This window comes from Saccopteryx leptura, chromosome 10 (genome assembly GCF_036850995.1).
Source record: "Saccopteryx leptura isolate mSacLep1 chromosome 10, mSacLep1_pri_phased_curated, whole genome shotgun sequence".
Lineage (NCBI taxonomy): Eukaryota > Metazoa > Chordata > Mammalia > Chiroptera > Emballonuridae > Saccopteryx > Saccopteryx leptura.
Genome location: NC_089512.1, coordinates 74,448,951 through 74,473,709, shown reverse-complemented (window position 1 = coordinate 74,473,709; position 24,759 = coordinate 74,448,951). Strand labels below are relative to the sequence as shown.

At 46.4% G+C, this 24,759-nt stretch overlaps 1 protein-coding gene across 7 annotated transcripts in view; it reads right to left on the bottom strand.

Moving 5' to 3' along the window:
- Positions 1-1,126: 1,126 nt before the first annotated feature.
- Positions 1,127-24,759, bottom strand: part of PRICKLE2 (prickle planar cell polarity protein 2) — a 402,478-nt gene continuing 378,845 nt past the window's right edge. For all 7 annotated transcript variants that reach the window (XM_066350409.1, XM_066350403.1, XM_066350402.1 and 4 more), the window contains one exon: positions 1,127-7,133. In XM_066350409.1, the coding sequence (XP_066206506.1) occupies positions 6,259-7,133 (875 nt within the window). In that variant the 3' untranslated portion in view covers positions 1,127-6,258. The remainder of the gene's footprint in view (positions 7,134-24,759) is intronic.

The following is a 24,759-nucleotide window of genomic DNA, read 5'->3' as shown; positions in this document are numbered from 1 at the left end:
TAACTTAATGTCCTCAAGGTTCACCCATCTTGCAGTATGTGTCAGAATTTCCTTCCTTTTATTTTTTTAAATTATTTTTTATTTTTTGTATTTTTCCGAAGCTGGAAACGGGGAGGCAGTCAGACAGACTCCCGCATGTGCCCGACCAGGATCCACCCGGCACGCCCACCAGGAGGCGATGCTCTGCCCATCTGGGGTGTTGCTCTGTTGCAACCAGAGCCACTCTAGCGCCTGAGGCAGAGACCATAGAGCCATCCTCAGCGCCCGGGGCCAACTTTGCTCCAATGGAGCCTTGGCTATGGGAGGGGAAGAGAGAGACAGAGAGGAAGGAGAGGGGGAAGGGTGGAGAAGCAGATGGGTGCTTCTCCTGTGTGCCCTGGCCGGGAATCAAACCCGGGACTTCTGCATGCCAGGCCGACGCTCTACCACTGAGCCAACCGGTCAGGGCCAGAATTTCCTTCCTTTTAAAGGTGACTAATATTCCATTGTATGTATACATCTATCTACATATCACATTTTATCTATTTGTCCACTGATGGATATTTAGGTTGCTTCCACCTTTTTGGTTATTATGAATAATGCTGATATAAACATGAGTATATATGTATCTTTTTGAGGCTCTGCTTTCAATTATTTAGGTATGTACCCAGAAGGAGAATTGTTGGATCATATGGTAATTCTATTTAAAATTTTTGACGAACTACCACCGTTTCCTACAAAGGCTGTACCATTTTACATTCCCACTAAAAGTGCACAAGGATTCCCATTTTTCCCCATCCTCACCCACACTTGTTATTTTCTAGTTTTTGTTTTTATAGTAAATCATCCTAATAGGTGTGATGTATGGAGACACTTCTTGGTTGTCACAACACAGGGGGAGGGGTGCTACTGGCATCTAGTGGGTACAGGTCAGAGATGTTATTAAATGTTCTACAGAGCACAGGACGGCACTCTGCCACAGAGAATGAGGTGGCCTGAATGTCAATAATGCTGAGGTTGAGAAATTATGATGTCAATAATCATGTTCACCTTTCTTTCACAGTAAATCTCACCCCTGACATGTGTGGGCCTCTTCTGTTGAGATGCTCAAAGGCAAAGACTGACAAAAATCTGCAGCATGAGGGAGGAATGGCAACATTTCTTTTATTCAACTTTTATTGGAAGTTTACAGACATCAGTAAAACATCATATCCATTTTACAGTTGATAAACAGTTGCTAAGAGCACAGGTCTCAAGCAAAGTGTTCACAACAGTCTCTGGCAGAGCCTACACCAAAGGCCTGTTTCAGACCTTCTTAGCAAACAGCTTGACGCTCAACACGTAACAGACTCTGGCCTGCCTCAGCGTCTTGGGCCCTCTGAGGTTTTATTTATGCATTTGGAATGAAAAGAGATGGGCAAAGCAATCCTGAGCAGGAAAGAATGTGCCTAGGAGAGAGCAACTGCCAAAGTCCTCATTTGCCAAGGAAAATGGAGGACTCATAGGCACAGAGTATTAAGTCAGGCTCTATAAATAGAACCAACATGCTTTATGGGTAAGTATGCAAATCACCAGAAAGGCTTGAGAACAGACCTTACTGGTGAGTATCTCTGAAAATTTTGCAAAAGCCTGGTCAGTGACTACTGAAGATCAATAGTCAGATGCCCAGTAGGGTGAAGGGTTGTCTCAGAAAACCTTCAGGATAGATAAGACAATTTTCTTTTCCTATTCTATGGATTCATCTTATCAAAATTATATAAATGTTTTTCTAACACTATGTGTATTTTCCCCCCTCATTTTCATTCCCTTCGAGGAAAACTAGTTTTGTCAGCAGGAAGTCAGCCTATAAAATAGTATAGCTCCCAACAGTGAGTCAAGTTTTATGAGTCTTGTGCTGACTGGGCTACTCCTATGAGAAAATGGAAAAAGAATCAAATCTTGTCTTGATACTAACCTTGGTGACTGCTTCCAAGTGGCCAAACAAGCTTTGGTGTCTGCTAGGTTCCAGAGGGACCAACCACTAGAGGCAAGGCTAAACTCTTCATTTCTATGTCTCTAGTGCTTAAGAAGTATGTATACCTCAAAAGGCAGGTGAAACAGCCTTCTAAGTCAGCAGAGGCTTGGCTGAGTCCTGCACCTGGAATGCTGTTCAGAGCCCATTTCAAAGCCCTGAAGGTGATAAACAGTTGCTAAGAGCAACTCGTCCAGCATGAAATATTCAGATTGCTGGCCATCTTCCACTTTCCTTTTCATAGATTCTCCTTCTTACGTGTTAGCATCTGATTTCTCTTAGACAGAAATACACAAAAAGCACTTCTCCTTGGAATTTAAATATCTGTGTTATTTCTTGTTGGAAAGGGGGATTAGCCGAAGAATAAGATGGACTCTTATCTGACCTCTGCAAAAGGACAAAGGCTGCCTATAATAATTGGCTAAGAATATGAGAAGGGAAAGGGAGGCCAAAGACATTTGTCTTCATTTAGCCTAAAGAAGTCAGCTCCCGTTAGCATCCACCATCTGGGGACACGGGAGTTGGAGTCTCACCATTATTTATGAATGATGCTTCCTAAGTGGCTGGTGTACTATTTTTGGCCAATAGTGAAAGAGCCCACAGTGGAAAGACAAATACGAATTAGTTTAGAAATAAGATTTGCTATCAGATAAATAAGATCAATTTTGATCAACCAGTTCTGACTGGCCGGAGTGCCACCAGATTTTTGAGGCTATATCTGTGTTCTTGGAAAGTCCACAGTTACGCATGGTTATATCTGCCCAGGCTGCAGAGTACATGCTACGCATATGCCATCACAGGCCGCCCCTGAGCTCAGCCATTGCCAGTGGTATCCAAGAAGCAGCAAGCTGCTGCAGGAGAAGAAAACACTGTCCTGTTGTGTGCAGGAGCATCCTGTAGAATGGGAAAGAGGGTGAGAAAGAGCTGCCTGCAGGCCCTGTATTAGAAATACAAAACTGCATGGTCACTGGGATGGCTGAGGGCAGAAAGGAAGGGCTAGAGAACACAGGATGAATATAAAAAGAAGCTGTCAAATCACCAACACTAGGGATTCTCCCCCTTTGAATGCATGCAGAACCAAGAAGTTTTGCTCAGCTCATTCACCTTCACACTTGGTAGAGATCCCAGAACTAGACAACGGAAGGAAGGGTATCTGAATGCCATGCTCGATGCCACCAGCCTGCTAAGAAACCTATTCACAGTATCAAGGGTGGTGTGTATTGGCAGGGCCATTCAGGATGCTGTCAATGACAACTCTTGGGAAAGAGCCAGTTCTGATGCTGCTGAATTGAGCGGCAAATAGGACACGAACTGAACTCTATAGCTGCAGTGTTAACCAAGAGACAAGAAGAGGACTGCTGTGAGGAGAGGTAGAAAAACAAACAAAACTCTAAGGCATTAGAGCAGAGGGGAAACTGGGACAAGTCCATAGACTTGTATAAGACTAGTCTATTGACAATGAAATGATGATCTAAGAAGAGGTGACTGCAGGCCTTACTCACAGCGAAACTGACCAAGAGCTAGTGGTTATGATGGAGAAATCAGGTAAGGACCCCAAGTTCTTGCCTCAGAAAAGAATGCATTAGATTTTGGGGAATGGAATTCAGGGATGTCATGTGTAAGGTGGATGTCATGTAACAGGTGGAACTCCCAGTACAATGACACCCTGATCTCCCTGGGGCATTCACCTGGAGGCCCATCATCATGGTGAGGGTTTCACCATCCTGCATCAACACTCTGTCAGGCGCTCGGCTGCATGTGGAGTGGAAAGACCTCTGCAGTCTTAGACTCGATGGCGGGGACCTTGCCTATAGACAGTCTGACCCTGAGGCTTGTATCCATGACATCTCAAACTCGGACCAGTTTGGCTGCTGCGTGCTCCCTGGGCAACTAGATCTCAAATTGCTCTTCCTCCAATCCCTGCGGACATAGTTATGTGTAAGTTTCTAGGCTACCTTCTTCTTTCTGCTGATGGGGGTTAAAACCTCAGCTGGGAAATGCAAGGGGCACTCTGAAAATGACAGAATTAGAAAGCAATGTCATTAGGAGAATTCCTTTCATTGATTCTGGGCCACAGAGGACAGACACTGTTTTCAGTGTGTTGCTAGGTGAAGTCATCTACTTTTTTCTCTTTTTCCTTTTCCAAATGCCTTTTTATTCTCATCAATCAAGGAACTCAAAACTCCAAATTGGACTTGCCCAATTTCTACCAGAAACCTGCCACTTTGGTCATGTGGTGTTGCACATTTTTTCTTAAAATCAGTTTGCCAAGCAGTTTACAAACTTACTATACAAAAGTAATGGAGTTAATTCTCCAGAGGCTCGGATAATTAATGAAGCATTTAGATATGAAGATAGCATGCGGAAAAAAGCCACAACCAACATTTGCATTGCTTTTTAAAAAAATCAGTGACAATGACAAATGTCATATTAATACCTGAAAAGCAAATTATTTTAATATATCCTGAATGGAGCGCTATTTCCACATCTTGTACAGCCTTTCCTTCTCCAGACCCACTTAGCATGGTGTCTGAAAAGCCACTTTTCACATTCTCTCCATAGAAATACTAGAAAATATTAACTACTACACTGATAAGAGACCACGCTCACCTCACCACAGCAGATGGCCACTGAGATTCACTGAGTAGCACAAGGACAGCACATCTCACGAAAGGTGGGTCCTGCGATGGGTTATTTCAATTGCCACAATCCATTACAAGGAAGAGGGAGAATGGAAGAAAAAGTAAGCGCTTCATTTTTAACCGAAGCAAGGGAGGAAGTTTTACTATAAACAACACAACCGTTAAATGTCTTCTTTAAGCAAACTCACTTTTGAGCCCATTTTCTATCTGAACAACAGCCCCCAAAGTTCAAAATGGAAATCCTCCTTTCAACATTTGTTCTTCAAGACTATCACACTGAACCCTCCTGAGTAGCTCAGCCTTTCTGGAGAACACAGATATTCTGATTAGGGAGTGTGTGAAATGGAATTATTTCCACAACCACTGGTGGCTACTCAAGGCGGTTGCCACCTCTCCTCTACTTCATTTCCAGAAATTCTTCTTCACCCTGACCTTCCTTCATATTCTCCTTCAGTTCTACCCTTGACCTGCTTTCTGTTTTCAAATCACCTTATTCCTTCTCCATGCAGAACATACAATCTGTAACTCGCCATCACTCCGAGAACCCCATCAGAACCTTTCGGCCCCTAAATCCCTAATGCTTAAGTTCATTTGCACTGAGGACAACCGGTTGTCGGGCTAAGGCAGCTGTTCCATCTGCCTTGGTAAAGGAAAGCAGATAAAGCAATCCAGGAAACATGAGCACCATAAAATAATGCCACATTCAAAACAACGTCATGCTGACATCACACAACAGCACCACTCACAGTCACGGTATTTTCCCCAAGGGAGAGGGCAGTAGTGAGCAACTTAATGTTCCTAGCAGGGATGGCGCTTCCCATGGAACTTGACTGACACTGATTGGTTTCTTTAATTGCCAAAAGTATGTGTGCTATTAATAAAACGACAACCACTTTGTAGAGAATAGACTGTACTGAGAGTGGGAGTGGACTTAAGGACGGCCCCTTAAGATGGAATAGAGCATAAAATGCTTTGGGTTTAATAGTTAAATTTTTTTATCCACAAAAAGCCAAATTGAATAAACTCCTTTGAAAGAAGTCTCACTGACATGTAACAAATTTGTATAGAAAAAGAAAAAAGGATGTAGTCCTGGACCACCTCTGAATACTACTCAAAGACGATGCTGGCTGTGCATGCGGCTCTTCACCGAGTCCTACGATATAGAAATTCCTTTGATATTACAAAATACAAAAATATTTTATCAGAACTCTCATTTACATTGCATTTACAATGGACGTGTAAATAACTTAGTCTTGGGTCCTGGCTAATAAACAAATTACTTACTGGAAAAGGGTCCTAAAAGTAAGAGAACCAGAGAGGATACAAGCGAGCAGGAAGCAACTTGCCACCTTATGAGTGGCAACTCAACACACTGACGGGAGGGAGGGGCTCCCCGGCCTCCACAGTCTATAGCGTTTCCAAAGTGAAATGTGCAAATAATATTCAACATGCTGAGAACTGTGACTACTGACCGAGTCAATCTGTCACCTTGCCTTCATCAACTGAGAGCACGTCCCTTCTTCCCTGGGAACCACCCCGAAAAGCGCTTTCAAATTTAAAACAGTGCAAGTTTCTGAATTTACATTCTTAGCTCCCTTCTTCCCCCATTTCTTGACCCTGATCAGATTAAGAAATAATACAGTTTTTGCTCTTTTGTCTTTTCCTGTTGTGCAACTGTTCCCTGCCACCTAACGTGGATGACTTGGGGAGGCCGTAAGAGCTGTATTTGTGCAGAAGCTCATCGCTTGTGACGTATCGCAGGCGGGCTGGCTGTGGGATCGGTTCTCCTAGGAAGTAGCCCTCATTGTCAGACTCGGAGGAGGAAGAGCAGGTGGAACACCAATCGTACTCGGTGAAGTAGGGTCCCCATCGCTCCCCAAAAGCATTCTGCAAAGCCAGGTCCGACACAGTCCTGGGGCACTGGCCATACAGGTCCCTCCGGGACCCTTGGCCCAGGCTCTCCTGGAAGCTCCGCTGGCGCATGAATTGGTCATAGTCCTCCCTAGCTCGGAGCGGGGGCCTTTCTTTCAAATGAGTCATGGCCTCGCGCTCACTGGCCAGATGCAGGGCGTTATCCGAGCGAGAGCGCCGGGACCGCCTGGACCGGTGGGGCCGGAAGCGGCGGGTGTCTTCGCGGGAGGTGCTCCTTCTCCGCGTGCGTTCGCTCATGGGCTGGATCCTCACGCCCTCCTGCCCCGGCAGCTTGCTGCTCCCTACACCTGCGTCAAAATCAAAGCTCTGGTGCATCCTGCCGCGAGACTGCAGGTCCCTGTACCCAATGGGGTTGCCGAGCTGGTGGAGGTTTCCCTCCATCTCCTGGTACTGCTGGGCCGAGAGCAGGCTGCGCACAGACTCTGCGCTGCGGAACTGCATGGACGAGTTGAGGGTGCCCATATTGCTCAGCTTCTCGGAGACATTCATGCCAGAGTCTTTGCTGAGGTCAGGCATGGAAAACCGGGAGAGGTGCTCCTGGCGCTTGGCACCACCGTCGGTGGAGAGGCCTGTGAGGGAGAGAGGAGAGGCCACTGGAGGTTAATAATAAGTGTGCAGCAATGGGGGTCACTGTCACAGCTGGTCATCTGAACGGTCATCCATCTATTCAGGGGCACTGTGTAGGGTTGTACAGTTGGACACTGCACAAAGACTCGCTCAGAAAGTGTATAGGTGGCTCCACAGGGGGAAGTGTCCACCGAGAGAGGCATCTGGCTAAAACGGTGTCCACAAGCATGAATTTTACCAGTTAGCCATTCCTCCAAAGGTACATCAAAATTACTAAAGCCCACTGTGCATCTGGCAAAGGATGTTTCCTCTGTTTAGAATTTCACTCTACAAAGTGCTTCAATTACCTCTTGGATTCTAGTGATATACTATATGCTACCTAGGATAGGGATTTTGGAGAGGAACCTTTGAGCTAAAGAGGTGGGGCCATGCCCAAGCACTTCCTGACAAAACTGAGCCTAGAATCTTGTCCCATGATACTGGACCAGTTCACTCCCCTGTTAGCTCTCAGGAGTTTCCTGATCTGCCTGCTGTCCATCAGCCCCCATCTCACATGCCCTAAAACCAAGTGACTCCCTGAGTGTAGACAGAGGGATGTTTATTCTCACTGACTACTTAGTAAAGGCCTGTTTCAGGGATCTAAAGGGGCCTCCAGAAGCCAGAAGATGTGAGTGGGACTCTGGGGCATTCCTCCCCCCCAGGCCCTTTTACAAACAAAGCAGTGACCCTAATGCTTTCTCACAGCAGGTGCCCTAGCAATGGACCTGTATGCCCAAAGTGCTGCCACTGGCGTCACTGAGATTAAAACCATTTTGAAGGCTGAGGGTGATTCCTGACTTTAGTCACCTCCATTTTGCCCATCTTAAAGCAGCACTCAAAAACAAAGCTTAAGAGTGGACCAGGTGGCAAATTCTCATCATTTCTCTCATTATCTATCCATTGAAAAGATCAGCAATTTTGCCATTTCTGGTAGCAGACATATCTCTGGATCACTATGGCCCATTATGACCCCTGCCACTGATTACTCTTCCCACCTACTGGAGCCAACAACTTACTTCCACTCCCCTGATAAATAATATTATGAGCACTTTGAAAAACAACTTATCAATATTACTAAAGATAAGTGCACATATACACACACACACAGATGAATTATGAAAAAGCTGCTTTGCATATGTGTCTTTTATGGACTTACTCATTTCTGCTGGGTATATAACCACAGTGGAGATTCTATTACTTTCCTTTACCAATTCTGATTATATACGCAACAGAAATCAGTTCATATTCTACTCAAAGTCTTCCAAAAAATTGAAGAAGAAGCAATACTTACAAACACATTTTATGAGGCCAACATAACCCTCATACCAAAACCAGGCAAGGATGGCACAAAAAAAGAAAACTATAGACCAGTATTTCTAATGAACATAGATGCTAAAATACTAAACAAAATACTAGCAAATCGAATACAACAACATATTAAAAAATAATACATCATGATCAAGTGGGATTCATCCCAGAATCTCAAGGATGGTTCAACATACGTAAAACGGTTAACGTAATACACCATATCAACAAAACAAAGAACAAAAACCACATGATCTTATCAATAGACGCAGAAAAGGCTTTCGATAAAATACAACACAATTTTATGTTTAAGACTCTCAACAAAATGGGTATAGAAGGAAAATATCTCAACATGATAAAGGCCATATATGATAAACCATCAGCTAACATCATATTAAATGGCACAAAACTGAAGGCATTCCCCCTTAAATCAGGAACAAGACAGGGTTGTCCACTCTCTCCACTCTTATTTAATGTGGTACTAGAGGTTCTAGCCAGAGCAATCAGACAAGACAAAGAAATAAAAGGCATCCATATCGGAAAAGAAGAAGTAAAGGTATCACTTTTTGCAGATGATATGATCCTGTACATCGAAAACCCCAAAGAATCCACAAAAAGACTACTAGAAACAATAAGCCAATACAGTAAGGTCGCAGGATACAAAATTAACATACAGAAGTCAATAGCCTTTCTATATGCCAACAATGAAACAATTGAGAATGAACTCAAGAGAATAATCCCCTTCACAATTGCAACAAAAAAAATAAAATACTTAGGAATAAACATAACAAAGAATGTAAAGGACTTATATAATGAAAACTATAAACCATTGTTAAGAGAAATTGAGAAAGATATAATGAGATGGAAGAATATTCCTTGTTCTTGGTTAGGAAGAATAAATATAATCAAGATGGCTATATTACCCAAAGCAATATACAAATTTAATGCAATTCCCATCAAAATTCCAATGACATTTTTTAAAGAAATAGAGCAAAAAATCATCAGATTTATATGGAACTATAAAAAATCCCGAATAGCCAAAGCAATCCTAAAGAAAAAAAATGAAGCTGGGGGCATTACAATACCTGACTTCAAACTATATTATAGGGCCACGACAATCAAAACAGCATGGTATTGGCAGAAAAATAGACACTCAGACCAATGGAACAGAATAGAAAGTCCAGAAATAAAACCACATATATATAGTCAAATAATTTTTGATAAAGGGGCCAAGAACATACAATGGAGAAAAGAAAGCCTCTTCAATAAATGGTGCTGGGAAAACTGGAAAGCCACATGCAAAAGAATGAAAGTGGACTACAGTTTGTCCCCCTGTACTAAAATTAACTCAAAATGGATGAAAGATCTAAACATAAGACCTGAAACAATAAAGTACATAGAAGACGACATAGGTACTAAACTCATGGACCTGGGTTTTAAAGAGCATTTTATGAATTTGACTCCAATGGCAAGAGAAGTGAAGGCAAAAATTAATGAATGGGACTACATCAGACTAAGAAGTTTTTGCTCAGCAAGAGAAACTGATAACAAAACAAACAGAAAGCCAACTAAATGGGAAATGATATTTTCAAACAACAGCTCAGATAAGGGCCTAATATCCAAAATTTACAAAGAACTCATAAAACTCAACAACAAACAAACAAACAATCCAATAAAAAAATGGGAAGAGGACATGAACAGACACTTCTCCCAGGAGGAAGTACAAATGGCCAACAGATATATGAAAAGATGCTCATCTTCTTTAGTTATTAGAGAAATGCAAATCAAAACGGCAATGAGATACCACCTCACACCTGTTCGATTAGCTATTATTAACAAGACAGGTAATAGCAAATGTTGGAGAGGCTGTGGAGAAAAAGGAACCCTCATACACTGTTGGTGGGAATGTAAAGTAGTACAACCATTATGGAAGAAAGTATGGTGGCTCCTCAAAAAACTGAAAATAGAACTACCTTATGACCCAGCAATCCCTCTACTGGGTATATACCCCCAAAACTCAGAAACATTGATACGTAAAGACACATGCAGCCCCATGGTCATTGCAGCATTGTTCACAGTGGCCAGGACATGGAAACAACCAAAAAGCCCGTCAATAGACGACTGGATAAAGAAGATGTGGCACATATACACTATGGAATACTACTCAGCCATAAGAAATGATGACATCGGATCACTTACAGCAAAATGGTGGGATCTTGATAACATTATACAAAGTGAAATAAGTAAATCAGAAAAAACCAGGAACTGCATTATTCCATACGTAGGTGGGACATAAAAGTGAAACTAAGAGACATTGATAAGAGTGAGGTGGTTAGGGGGGGGGGGGGGGGGAAAGGTAGAGGGAAAGGGGGAGGGGGAGGGGCACACACACAAAAAAACTAGATAGAAGGTGACAGAGGACAATCTGACTTTGGGTGATGGGTATGCAACATAATTGAAAGACAAGATAACCTGGACTTGTTGATCTTTGAATATATGTAACCTGATTTATTGATGTCGCCCCATTAAAAAAATAAAATTATAATTAAAAAAAAAAAAAAAGAAAAAGAAATCAGTTCATAGACCCCCAAAAATGTCCAAGGGTATTCAGAGAAGCTTTCTTTGCAATAGCCCAGAACAAGAAACAATTCAAATGTTAATTAACAGGTAAAAGGATAGATAGTGGTCCTTCCTTCCCTTCCCCATTAAAAGGAACTAGTTCTCCTTGGAGAAATAGCCGACTCTAGTATAGGAGAAGGGTTAGGTCTGGAACATCTGGTTATGCCAAAAAGTAAGGAAGTGTTAAAAATAAAAAGTGATGGGAATTTGTCAGAAGAACACAAGGCCCAATTTCAAGGGGTTCCCATTAGCCCAAGCTGAGCAATTTGAGCATTACATTATTTAAAACAGTGCTGATTTATAAGCTACTGAAAAAGTAGAAATTTATGAGTCTATATTGATAACAGATAAATACAACAATAAATAAATGGGGGAGGTGAGTGGGCTCTTGTATGTAGTAGAGCACTCAGAGTGGGTGCAGAATTGGTCATAGTCCAGATGGAGTGCTGGAATTGTAACCATTGTAGGTAAAGATTGGTTCATGCAAGAGTCAAAATACGCTAAATTCTGGGGGTCATATTAGCGGGGGGAGCAGAATATTAGCATGCTATTGTTTCCCCACATATTGTTTCTTAGCTGTAAGGGAAAATTTAATAACTATACAGTGGAGATCAAACTTAGCATCATTGATGAGGGACAATTGGACTACACGTGCCCCTGGATGGGATGTTCTGAGGACACACTATGGCTTCGTCTTCTAGTCAAGGATACATTTCTTGAATGTCTTGAGGAGGAAAGATTAGACAAACCTGCAAATGAGGAATATTTTATTAAGAAAAGATTGTATTCTTAAAAAACTTCAATATTATACAAGATAAGAAGACTCTCTAGACTGAAGGGTACTAGAGAACCAGGGCAAACATATACAACTCCTGGTCCCAGACTGGAGCCTGCTCTGGAGCGAATATAAAACCAAGGCAAACATATACAACTCCTGGTCCCGGACTGGAGCCTGCTCTGGAGCGAATATAAAACCAGGGCAAACATATACAACTCCTGGTCCCGGACTGGAGCCTGCTCTGGAGCGAATATAAAACCAGGGCAAACATATACAACTCCTAGTCCTGGACTGGAGCCTGCTCTGGAGCGAATATAAATGCTATAAAGGATAAGTGTTGATCAATTGTCAAAATCGGGGCATGGGCAATTGATAAATGTAATATGCTTTATTTGCTGTGGTTAATTAATATGCTAGTGTTTGAAAAGATTGTTATCATTGGGAAATATGTGTGAAAGTACATGGTGGTAAATGGCCATGGTGAATGCAACTTGTCTCAAACTGTTGAGAAATAAGTTGTGTGTAGGTGTGTATGTGAGCAACAGAGAGAAAATGATAAAATGGGGCGAAATGTTAACAATAGGTGAATCTAGCTAAAGAGTACATTGTATTATTTCTTCCACTTTTTGTAACTTTTCACTAAGTTGGAAATTGTTTCCAAATTAAGTTTCTTAAAAATTGTTCTATATTTAGCCCTGGCCGGTTGGCTCAGCGGTAGAGCGTCGGCCTGGCGTGCGGAGGACCCGGGTTCGATTCCCGGCCAGGGCACATAGGAGAAGCGCCCATTTGCTTCTCCACCCCTCCGCCGCGCTTTCCTCTCTGTCTCTCTCTTCCCCTCCCGCAGCCAAGGCTCCATTGGAGCAAAGATGGCCCGGGCGCTGGGCATGGCTCTGTGGCCTCTGCCTCAGGCGCTAGAGTGGCTCTGGTCGCAATATGGCGACGCCCAGGATGGGCAGAGCATCGCCCCCTGGGGGGCAGAGCACCGCCCCTTGGTGGGCGTGCCGGGTGGATCCCGGTCGGGCGCATGCGGGAGTCTGTCTGACTGTCACTCCCTGTTTCCAGCTTCAGAAAAATTGAAAAAGAAAAAAAAAAAAAAAAAAAAAAAAAAAAAAAATTGTTCTATATTTATATGATACAGTGGTTTTCCATTGCAGGGGAAATTATAGGGGTTAGGGAGGTGCTACTAGCCCTTAGTAGGCAGAAGCCAGAAAGAAGCTGTGGAATATTCTACACTGCACAGTCCAGTCCCCACAAGAAAGAATTACCCAGCTCAAAGTGTCGATAATGCCACAATGAAGAAACTATGATATAAAGGGATACTAAGCATCAATAGAATGAATAACTATGCCCAACAACATAGATGAATCCCACAGAAAATGTTCAGACAATACAAGACGACATGCTGTATGATTCTGTTTATATGAAGTTTAAGAACAGGTGAAGGCTAGCTATGGTGACAAAGGCCAGAATACTGGGGACAGACAAGGGAAACCCCTCAGGCACAGTCAGTGCCCTGTATTTAGATCTGGGAGATGGTTACAAAAGGATAGGTATATGTAAGATTCCCCTGAGGTGTAATTTTAACATGTTTGCTTTACCTTATGTAAGTTATAGTTCAATAAAATGGTGTAAACATAAAGCAATGTTCTCATTAAAGGGCCATATTTAAATTAGGAGATGCTTGTGAAGAAAGTTCCATATTCTGACACACTTGTGGTCCAGTCATATATGCTACTGGTATATATTTTTATTTCATTACTGAGATCATTGTCAGGGCAAAAGGAGTTGAGTCCTCCAACCTCTGCTTCCCATGCTGCTGAGCTCTGATATTCACATCCTAACGGCTGGTTTATAGCAGCCGAATTGCTCCTAGAATGGCCCCAACCTGAAGGCAGAGAGGCGTAGTAGTGACCTGAGATGATGAATGAGTAGTTTGAGCAGATGGTATTTAGGAAGGTGGGAAAAAACTTCAAAAATCATTTGTAGAAGCAAAAGCTGTGCACGTGGGTGCAGTAATCTTTGCCCAGCTAGCTGTCTACTCATGCTCGAGTGGAATGAGGGTCAGCATTGTCAATCTAGCAAACACTAGACATTCCCAGATGTGCTGTTTTCCTGAACCGGTCTTTCAGAAGCGCTGAGGTTAAGCACCTGTGAGAAGAGATTCATGCGTCCCCGAGGAGGTGACGGTGAAGAGCTGTGTCAGCCCCACGGGGAGGGGTCTCGCCCTCTCCTCTGCAGTGCCTCGTAACCCTTCCTTCCTCTCCCCCCAAAGAGAAAAACATTTTGAAGGACAAGAGGCCTGTTGCTCAAGTCCAGTGTCTACTCCCAGTAGTGCCTGAGCCTGAGCCTCAAGTCCAGTGTCTACTCCCAGTAGTGCCTGAGCCTGAGCCTCAAGTCCAGTGTCTACTCCCAGTAGTGCCTGAGCCTGAGCCCCCCCCAGGAGGGTGTGTGGGGGGGACAGAAATTCTACCTGCTCACTCCAGACAGGAGAGATGTCTATGTTCTCATTTATTAACTCAGATTTTTTTTTCAGGGGTTTCCTGCATACAGGCCATGGATAAAATGGCCTATAGATAAGCAATAATTGTGTAGGGTGGCTCTCTGGTGAATTTCATTATTGGCAAAATCCAGAGTCCTTATGCAGAACTCAGGGTCCTCTGTTTCTCCACAGTCACAGGCTAAATGGTGTCCCTGCCCCCCCTTCCCCGCCTTACTCACACTCTCCCTTTTCCATCGGGCACCAGCAAGCTCACTCCGGCCCCTTCGCTCCCCCTTTTCCATCGGGCACCAGCAAGCTCACCCCGGCCCCTTCGCTCCCCCTTTTCCATCGGGCACCAGCAAGCTCACCCCGGCCCCTTCGCTCCCCCTTTTCCATCGGGCACCAGCAAGCTCACCCCGGCCCCTTCGCTCCCCCTTTTCCATCCGGCACCAGCAAGCTCACCCCGGCCCCTTCGCTCCCCCTTTTCCATCCGGCACCAGCAAGCTCACCCCGGCCCCTTCGCTCCCCCTTTTCCATCGGGCACCAGCAAGCTCACCCCGGCCCCTTCGCTCCCCCTTTTCCATCGGGCACCAGCAAGCTCACCCCGGCCCCTTCGCTCCCCCTTTTCCATCGGGCACCAGCAAGCTCACTCCGGCCCCTTCGGCAAACTCTTCCCTTTGCATTAAGGCCCTCTCATAAGCATCATTCTCATAAACATCATGCCTGCTCGGACGGCTTTTTCTAATTTTTTTTAATTCATTTTTAGAGAGTAGAAAGAGAGAGAGAGAGAGAGAGAGAGAGAAAGAGCAAGCAGCGGGGAGGAGCAGGAAGCATCAACTCCCATATGAGCCTTGACCAGGCCAGCCCAGGGTTTCCAACCAGCGACCTCAGCATTCCAGGTCGACACTTTATCCACCAGGCCACCACAGGTCAGGCTCAGATGGCTCTTTCTAAAGTAGCAAAGTTGATCCCCCACCAACCAGTCACTCTACAATAGTATGTGACCTGTTGGCAGGCCCCCACCTTCCTTAATGTAAGTTTGTAGTAGAATGAATGCCCGTGGGAAGTGGGCCTTGTTCACTGCATTCTCATGGCAGGGACAGTGACTAACACCACACCCCACTGGTGCTCAGTAAATATTTGAAGAGTTGACATAAATGAAGCCTTACACTACCCATAGCCAGCAGAATGCCACCACCCTCTGACCTGGAGTGGGCTAGACTTAAAGAAGCACTGACTGTATTCGGATGGGTGGAATGCCAAGCATGAGAAACAGAACCCCAAAGCAGCTCCGGCCAACCTCACTGTCTCTGGTAGCTCATTATACCAGACCACCATCTGGGGCTCCTTCAATTCAAGTTGAAGAACGCGTGATTTATAATTACCTCCTTAATCTACAAAATATGCTTTGTCTCATTCATCATAGCTCTGGAGATCTGTTTAAACTAGCAGCTTCCATGTCCCCAAGATGAAACTGTAGTATCACAGTTCACACTTCAATCTGATAAACCTCTCTAGGCACAGGAAGCTCTCTATCAACAGAACTGGAGAGCTGCTTCCTGGCTGGGTAACTTGGGGCAACCTTTGAACCTCTTGAGAAGCATCTGTAAAGTGGGCATAACAACAGTATCTGAACTTGAAAGCTGTAGTGACTATTAGATGAGGAAAAATGTGCCTTTCCTTTTTGAGATTCACCGCAATTGTAATACATACATAGAGTATCGGTTTCCTTTCCATCTACCTGCTTAGTCTGCAAGCTCCAAAGGGCAGGTCTGGCTCCTGCTTGTGAGGCCCGTCTCTGTACCTTGGATTCACGATGCTGGAAGAAAGTACGCAGGGCCTAATCGTCCCCAGTACATGCTCTATGGCTCAGGAATTTTATACCCAGTTAGCAAGGCAGAAGAGCTACCTGGAGAACACGTGCTTATGTGAATGAATGAATCTGAGCAACATGACCCACACAGGGCCACACATGGCAATATTCACCGGTGATGAGCCATGGTTAAAATAATTTGTGCCTCCAAACTGTAGCTGGGGATTACTCCTCTACCCAGGTGAAATACAACTCTTTATTCCATTTGTCAAAACACTGCAAGTCCAACTAAATGGGGCTCTCAAATGCTACACCGCAATCCAACTATACGTGCACTTTTTTTCTTGCTGCCCAGGCCACCGCGTGTGTGTATGAGTGTGTATGTACACAGGAGCACAGGTGTGTGTATGAGTGTGTATGTACACAGGAGCACAGGTGTGTGTATGAGTGTGTACGTACACAGGAGCACAGGTGTGTGTATGAGTGTGTATGTACACAGGAGCACAGGTGTATGAGTGTGTATGTACACAGGAGCACAGGTGTGTGTATGAGTGTGTATGTACACAGGAGCACAGGTGTGGAGGGGACGATGGTGATGATAGTGATGGGGAGCCCAGTTCTCCAGGAGAGCTCGAGCCGCAGCCCATAGTATGGCCGCCTTATCAGTGCCCCTGGCAGAAGACCCCACCGACAGCGTGAGACACACAGCAGCTCTCTCTCCTCTCAAGTGGAACTCGGTCTTATTAATAGACAAAGAGGTTGCATTCCTTTCTAAATAACTCAAGCTTTGTGAGAGGTGCTAGATGGTGTCTGTGGAGTTAAAGGTCTTGATCTGATTCACCCTTGTCCCGGGGGTCAGTGTGGCCAAAAACTACACAAATGTCTAGATACCCGCAGAAGCCACAGGCCTTGTCCATCAAGGAGGGGTCAGCCTGTGACTCTCTGTGGTTCAAGTGTCCACACCGAGGAGCAGCCAGGGTGCTGTAAGCAACAGCAACACTTCTGTCCAAGCAGTGTCCCCTCACTGAAAACAGGTCTCACAGGACCCAGTGACAGCAAGAGAAATCAGTGCCTTCAAAGGACACTGTGGGTCTGGTGGAGGAGAAAGGCAGTCTTCAGCGTGTCCCTCCCCTTTTGTTCTGAGAGCAGAACGAGTCCAAAGAGAAGAACATGCAGACTTAAAAGGTGATGGCGGCCCTTTGGTCCGTCCTTCTCTTTCTTATTTATTTATTCTACTCCTCCAACCCCCTAAAACAAAGAAACAAAAACAACTGGCATGAGAAGATAGCTGTGTTTCTGCCAACTTAAAAGACACATTTACATTTCCCATTTCTGTGCAGTAGAAGAAACAGTAACACTATTACCCTCTGTCCTACAGACACTACTACTCATACTGATGACTTTGCTCCCTGTCAGTACAGGTTTCCCTGTATGACTTTTCTTTATTTCTTTTTGTATCTTCCCTCCCCTCCCCTCCCTTTTCTTTCCTTCCTTCCTTCCCTCCCTCCCTCCCTCCCTCCCTCCCTCCCTCCCTCCCTCCCTCCCTCCCTCCCTTTCCTTCCCTCCTTTGTTCTTTCCTTCCTTTCTTCTGGCTGAAGCAGAGACGTGAATAGGAATTGTGCAGAACACAGTATTGCAAAATATGGCCCATTGGTCTAATTCAGCTCACTACTTGTTTCTGTAAATGAAGTTTTATTGGAATACAGTTACACTTATTAATTTGCATACTGCCTACGGCTGCCTTTCTGATACAATGGCAGAAGTGAGTGGTTGTGACAGAGACTGTATGACCAGCAAAGTGTAAAATATTTACTATCTGGCTCTTTCTATAGAAACAGTCAACCTCTGGTTTAGAATGGAACGTGCTGTCTGTAAAACCTGAGTCCCCCAAAGCCATGACCTCTACACAGCCTAAGTGTCTCGGCCATGAGAAATGTCTCTGACGTGCTAGTGTATTTCAATGTATGATATCAACACCTTGAATTTATGCCTGACCAGGCAGTGGCGCAGTGGATAGAGCATTGGACTGGGATGCAGGAGGACCCAGGTTCGAAACCCTGAGGTCGCTGGCTTGAGAATGGGATCATAGAAATGACTCCAAGGTCACTGGCTTGAAGCCCAAGGTCGCTGGCTTGAGCAATGGGTCACTCACTCTACTGTAGCCCCCACCCATCAAGGCACATATGAGAAAGCAATCAATGAATAACTAAGGTGTTACAACGAAAAATTGATGCTTCTCATCTCTCTCCCTTCCTGTCTGCCTGTTCCTATTTGTCCCTCTCTCTGTCTCCATCACAAAACAAACAAACAAACAAACAAACACCAAACAAACAAAAAACAGCCTGAATTTCAAATTGGCAACAGCTGGAGAGAAGATGTCATCTGGGCATGGAATTTAACCACCACCGCATGTTCTTCAGTGACAGGGTATAGAATAGTTCAGTGCATGACAGGGAAGGCTGGGGGTGGGGATGGAAGGAGAAGAAGAGGGAGAAGGAAGGGAAGGTGAAGATTGTGACCATACACACACTTCTTGCTACTCAAAACATGACCCATGGACCAGCAGCAATGGCACCCTCACCAGATGTGCAGAATCTGAATTCACAGAGGCACTCCTGGTGATGCAGGGCCCTTCAAGGCTAGGGGAACACTGTGCCTGATAGCAGTTTTGAGGAAAATGTCCTTCATAATTAAAGGTTTTTCTACTCTGGGAAGCCACATCTTATACCTTCATACACTCTCATTCAGGGTTTCTCAACTTAGTACTTTGGCATCTTAGGCAGAATAATTCTCTGTTGTGGGGTGTTCTGTGCTTTGTAGGATGCTGAGCAGCATCCCTGGTCTCACCTACTAGATGCCAGTAACACTCCTCAGTAGTTGTGGTAAATCACAATGTCTCAGACATTGCCAAACGTCCCCTGGGGTTCAAAGTCACCCAACTGAGAACCACTGCTTGGGCAGATCCAGTCCCGGTCTGCTGCTGACTGCAGGCTGAGGGGGACTGCACTCTTGACCCCCCCAGGAGCGGCCATGGGCTAGGCCGCTCCACTCCATCCCGCAAACACCAGCGCTCTCTAGTGCAGTCAGGGTGGACGCCCGTCTCTACAGAAGGACGAACATGTCCACTGCTGGGTGTGCTCTATCTCCAAAGCGGGGGGGGGCTCCAGTGTTTCCTTCTAAGCTCCTCTCAGCAAACCTGCTCTTGACAGCCTGCTCTTCCCTCAGGGAGTTCCAGGAGTGCCTGTGGCCCAGGCCCACCCTGTCTTACCCCCTCCTCCCGTGGAAGCGACAGACTCCCGAGCCCTTGACGTTCTTTTCTTACTTTTTTAGTTTCCAGGCCATCTAGTGCTCCCATGTGACCATCGGTCACACTTGTTTGCAGTCACATGTCTGCCCTCTGCTCCTGTGGTACGGATCAAATGCTGGCAAATGCAGGCAGCTGCTGGGGAGAAGGGGCCGGGGCAGCTGGCAGAGGGCCGGGGAGTGTGGGCAATTCTGATTTTGAACCCCCTCTGCCCCCAGGTTGAGCCACTCAGGGAAGGATTTCCCACCCCTGGCCACTCCACAAGACCGGCCCAAACTGAAGACAGCACCTTTGCAATGAGTGGTTTTGAAGGCCATGGCTGATTCGAGGTTTCCCAACCCAAGAGGCTCTGTCTCTAGCAGCATTCTAGGGACTTGCCTTTGAATTTGGTGGTTGGAAGGTGACAGGCATGGCAATAGGACTAAAACTCCTTCTTCTACTGACCAAGCACAGTTACTAGGAAAAGTCTGGTCAAGATCGAAACTCGGATGGGATCGGTCCCTTACCTTCTATCACTGATTTGCTCATTACATGAACTTCCCGGTAAACAGTTACCCCAATAAAGATGGAGGCGTGAAAGGGAGTACAGGGAGTGAAGGGCCAAATCAGAAAGCGACATTAGAAACATGAGGGGGTCCGACCCAACTACTGCCCCCCTCCGCAGAGGACTGTGGCTGTGGGGTCACAAAGTCTATTGCTAACTGAGAGGATATGCAACAATCCAAACCAGTGGAAGACTGTTCGCTAGATGCCGCTCTCCAGAATCCATAGCCCAAGTCAACAAGCTGCCTACCCTGGAGTCTTTGCTCAGGGAAGACGCTAAGTGGCTCTCTGGCAGTGAAGAGTGGGTGGCCAGGGTCCTGGACATTTATTTGGTTTCTTCAAAGATTTTTGAGGAAGCCCTGCCATGGCAATGCTTTGTGCAGCCTCTGGGAGCAAGCCTTCCAGGGGACACTTCTGACAGCGTGATACTTTACAGGAAGACATATTACTAACGAGTGACATACAGTGCTATGGGCAGTAGTCACCAGGCAGGGGAGAAATGCAATGCTGTGATGGAGAATAAGAGACTGGCTCTACCTGACATGGTGCTGGCAAAGACCCTGTGTGTTGACAATTAAAGTGAGACCTTAAGGATGCGAAGGAGCCAAAGACAGTTTCATGTGCTCTAAGAAGTGACAGACAGGTTGTGTGACTGGAGCACCTTGAGCAAGGAGGGGAGAAGCAGGGACGAGGCTAGGCAGGTAAACAGGAGCCAGAGGGAGGTTTTTCTGGGCTGTGTGGCTTTGGGAGATTCCTCCCACGCCGGTAGACAGGATGAGTAGAGCGCCTGAGACAGTGCAGGGGTGGAGAACACTGGCTGCGGAGTTCCCCTTCCGCTCGGCCCTTCCAGTGGTGCCTCCCTGGGCAAGGCCTTGAGCTGGGCTGGGCTTTGGGTCCCTCATCTGTAAACTGGGGATTGCAGATCTGCTTCATTAGGGTGAAGGTGGGCTCACACACAGAGAATTCAGAGCAGTGCTGGTGCGGCAAGTCCAGGTGCAATGCTAGAACTGTCCTCTGCCCCCTATTTGTCACCTCTGAAACATTTTTCTGTGTGGCATCATATATATTGCTAGGCATTGTCATGCAACTTTTCAAGTGGGTAATAGAGAGTGGGAACAATTTTCAAGGTTGCACAGCAGCTATTCAGAGCTCTTCCCCTCCCTCCTGCCTTTATTACTGTGAACAGAAAGAGAAAAGGAATTCTGCAGGAGTGCTGGCTGTCAGAGGTCAGAGGGACAGGAGGCAAAGGTCTACCAGAACGAGGGCTTGGATCCACAGCACCTGGGGTTAGCCCAGGATTCGGAATTTCTAACAAGCTCCCAGGAGATGCTGATGGTGTTCGTCCAAGACCACACTTGGGACAGCAAAGGAGCAGCGTGCTTTGCTTTAGCGCACAGATTTGGAAAGAACGCCTGGCATCACTCGTTTCTCCCGAACACATCAGGAAGGTGTGATCACAGAGACCACCCAGGAAGCTGTGTCTGAGCATGTGACAGCCCCATCCTCAGCCAGGGCGCCAGGGGACCTTAGGAAGAGACAGCCAAACGTGGCCTTGCCCATCCTGTTCCGTCCTCCTCGTCTCATCCACTGGAGCTGAGCCCAGCCTATTCCCTGCTTTTGACAAGGGACCCAGCAAAGCCGGGACAGGGTTCTTAGAAAGCATAGGCATTGAGCTCAGCCATGGAAACTTCCTCTCACCTCCTGTCTGTGCCCTTCACCCGCCTTCGTGAGGCACCGTGGGCTTGGCGAGGCGCATCCGCACAGATGGAGAAGCAGCTGCTAACCCGGGAAGAGCTGAGCATCCATGTCCTCCAAAGGCCCTCAGACCTTCCTCTCCTCCCAGCTTGCCAGCCTCTCACGGAGCCAGCCTGGGAGGAAGGGAGCTTCTCCACAGTGTCCTTCTATGAAGATGTGAAAATGCATCCTGGAGGCAAGTCAGTGGGCAGTTGCTGAAGGACTTTTCAGAGCAGATCTGCTTATAATTTCTATCCCTGTCACTGTAATAGCGACATCCATGCCCATGGAAATTGGAGCCCGAGGCAAAAGGAGATAATCAATAAAACCAATCCTGACTTTATTTACTAATTTAACATTTTTTTAACTGAGGATTTTTGCATGAATTTTGCTTCTTAGAATACCACATTGAAATATTGCTTATCTTGGTTGCTAAATTTTCTGGGCTGCCTTTCAGACATGCACCCAGGGCAGTGACAGATGCATCACCCTGGGCCCTGCCAGACGGGCCACTCACCTTTCCCCTCAGATAAATCTTTAATTTTTATTTGTAAAATTCCATGGATTGTATAATTCCTATAAACTGTGTTTACTAGAGTGATGGAAAAAGCACAGAGAGTCCCTGACTTATGATGGTTTAACTTATGATTTTTTGATTTAACAATAGCGCAAAGCTACATGCATTCATTCAGTAGAAACCATACTTCAAATTTTGAGTTTTCTTTGCCCAGCCCAGCAGGCAGTGGTGTGATACTCCCTCAAGATGCTGGGCGGTATCAGTGGGTACAGCTTCCCATCAAGCACATGCTCAGGACAGTAAACTACCTATACCCCACAGTCTATTAATAAACGCATCTGGACTTAATATTTTCAACTTATGATAGGTTTATTGAGATGTAAGCCCATTGTAAGTTGAGCAGCATCTGTAATTGACCTGAATAGCAAGGGACCTAGAGTCCCAACTCTAACACAAAATACTCGTAAGATCCCGAGTGCCTCCCGCCCCGCCCTCTCTGAGCCTCAGCCCCCCCTCTCCCGAGTGCCTCCCGCCCGCCCCGCCCTCTCTGAGCCTCAGCCCCCTCTCTCCCGAGTGCCTCCCGCCCCGCCCTCTCTGAGCCTCAGCCCCCCCTCTCCCGAGTGCCTCCCGCCCCGCCTGCCCTCTCTGAGCCTCAGCCCCCCCTCTCCCGAGTGCCTCCCGCCCGCCCCGCCCTCTCTGAGCCTCAGCCCCCCCTCTCCCGAGTGCCTCCCGCCCCGCCCTCTCTGAGCCTCAGCCCCCTCTCTCCCGAGTGCCTCCCGCCCCGCCCTCTCTGAGCCTCAGCCCCCTCTCTCCCGAGTGCCTCCCGCCCCGCCCTCTCTGAGCCTCAGCCCCCTCTCTCCCGAGTGCCTCCCGCCCCGCCCTCTCTGAGCCTCAGCCCCCTCTCTCCCGAGTGCCTCCCGCCCCGCCCTCTCTGAGCCTCAGCCCCCTCTCTCCCGAGTGCCTCCCGCCCCGCCCTCTCTGAGCCTCAGCCCCCTCTCTCCCGAGTGCCTCCCACCCGCCTGCCCTCTCTGAGCCTCAGTCCCCTCTCTCCCGTCCCTTTGCCGGAGACTCTCCAAGCCTCTCTTGGTGAAGAGTCTAATTTGGGGGGGGGGGGGGAATAAGAATGGTTCAAAAAAATTTTTTTTTGTGTTTATGGATATATAATTGACATATAACATTAACTTAGTTTCAGGTATACAACACAAAGATTCAATATTTGTATATGTTACAAAATGATCACCATAGCAAGTCTACTTAGCATCCATCACCACACATGGTTACAGTGTTTGTTTCTGTGATGCGGACTTTTATAACCTATCTTCTTAGCCACATTCAAATATACAATTCAGTAACATCAACTGTTGTCACCAACTGTACATTATATTCCCCGGACATTTACTTTATAACTGAACGTTTATTCCTTTCACTATTTCTGTGAGAGTCTGTGATTTTGAGTCTATGATCCAGGGCCACTCCCTCCCGTGACCAGATCAGGGTGGAATGCTGAACAGGTCCCACGGAGAGCCAGAGCCGGAGGGAACAGTGTGGGGAAAGAAAGCACAGTATTGGGGTGCCGCCAGATAGTCAGAAATGGAAGCACGTGGTGGGTCCTTACACAGTCAGGGAACATTTAAGGATATAGTTTGTTGATAGAAAAGAAAAAGAGAAATTGAAACCCAAGATTTGTCTACTTCATCATCTTTCATTTGTCCTAACTTGCTGCCAAGTCTCAATGGGATGGTCCAGGACCTGCTGGCCTGTGCCTTGCCGTAGACAGTCACCCTGAGCAGCCAAGGATCAGTGTGTAACAGACTGCAGGCCTATTTCCACCTGCGTCAGACTCACCCATGGGCTTGTTGACATGCGGTTTACTGGTTCCTGTCCCAAACTGCCTGCCTCAGAACTGCTGGGAACAGGGTTCAAAAATCTGTATTTTCCACAAGTTCTTCTGTTGATTTTAGTGTTTCTGAAAACGAAACCCCCACTGATTTGAAGTCACGTGAGTGTGAATAAGCAGATCCCCAGCACCAGCTCCCCTCACTTGCAGGCAACCTTACAATTCAGAATCTGAAAAGCTGTGTTAATAAACTGCCTCACCAGCGCCAAGCCAGGTGCAAGGATGCTGTGACCCACCAAGCCCCGAGCTGTCAGATGCAGGGTTTCCAGGACAATTTGTTATCTTTCCCACCAGATCTTGGCTGGTGAAAACTGATAACTTAATTCCTAGGCCCCCGCCACTAAGTGTGGTCCCTGTGCCAAACCAGCCAGGGTGGATGGCAACCCAGCTCCCCTGGACCCTGTCCAGATGGTTGGCACCTGCGAAGCCCATCAGGATGCTGGAGACTGGAGGGAGGGAGGAATTTTACTTGGTGTGGTTCCAGCTCTCAGGCATTAGGCTGCTCTCTGCTCTGTGAGTGACCACCCTGGGCGTGCTGTGCTGTACTTATCCTCAGGCAGGATTTGGTCCTACCAAGAGCCCAGCTCTGAGCCCCTAGTC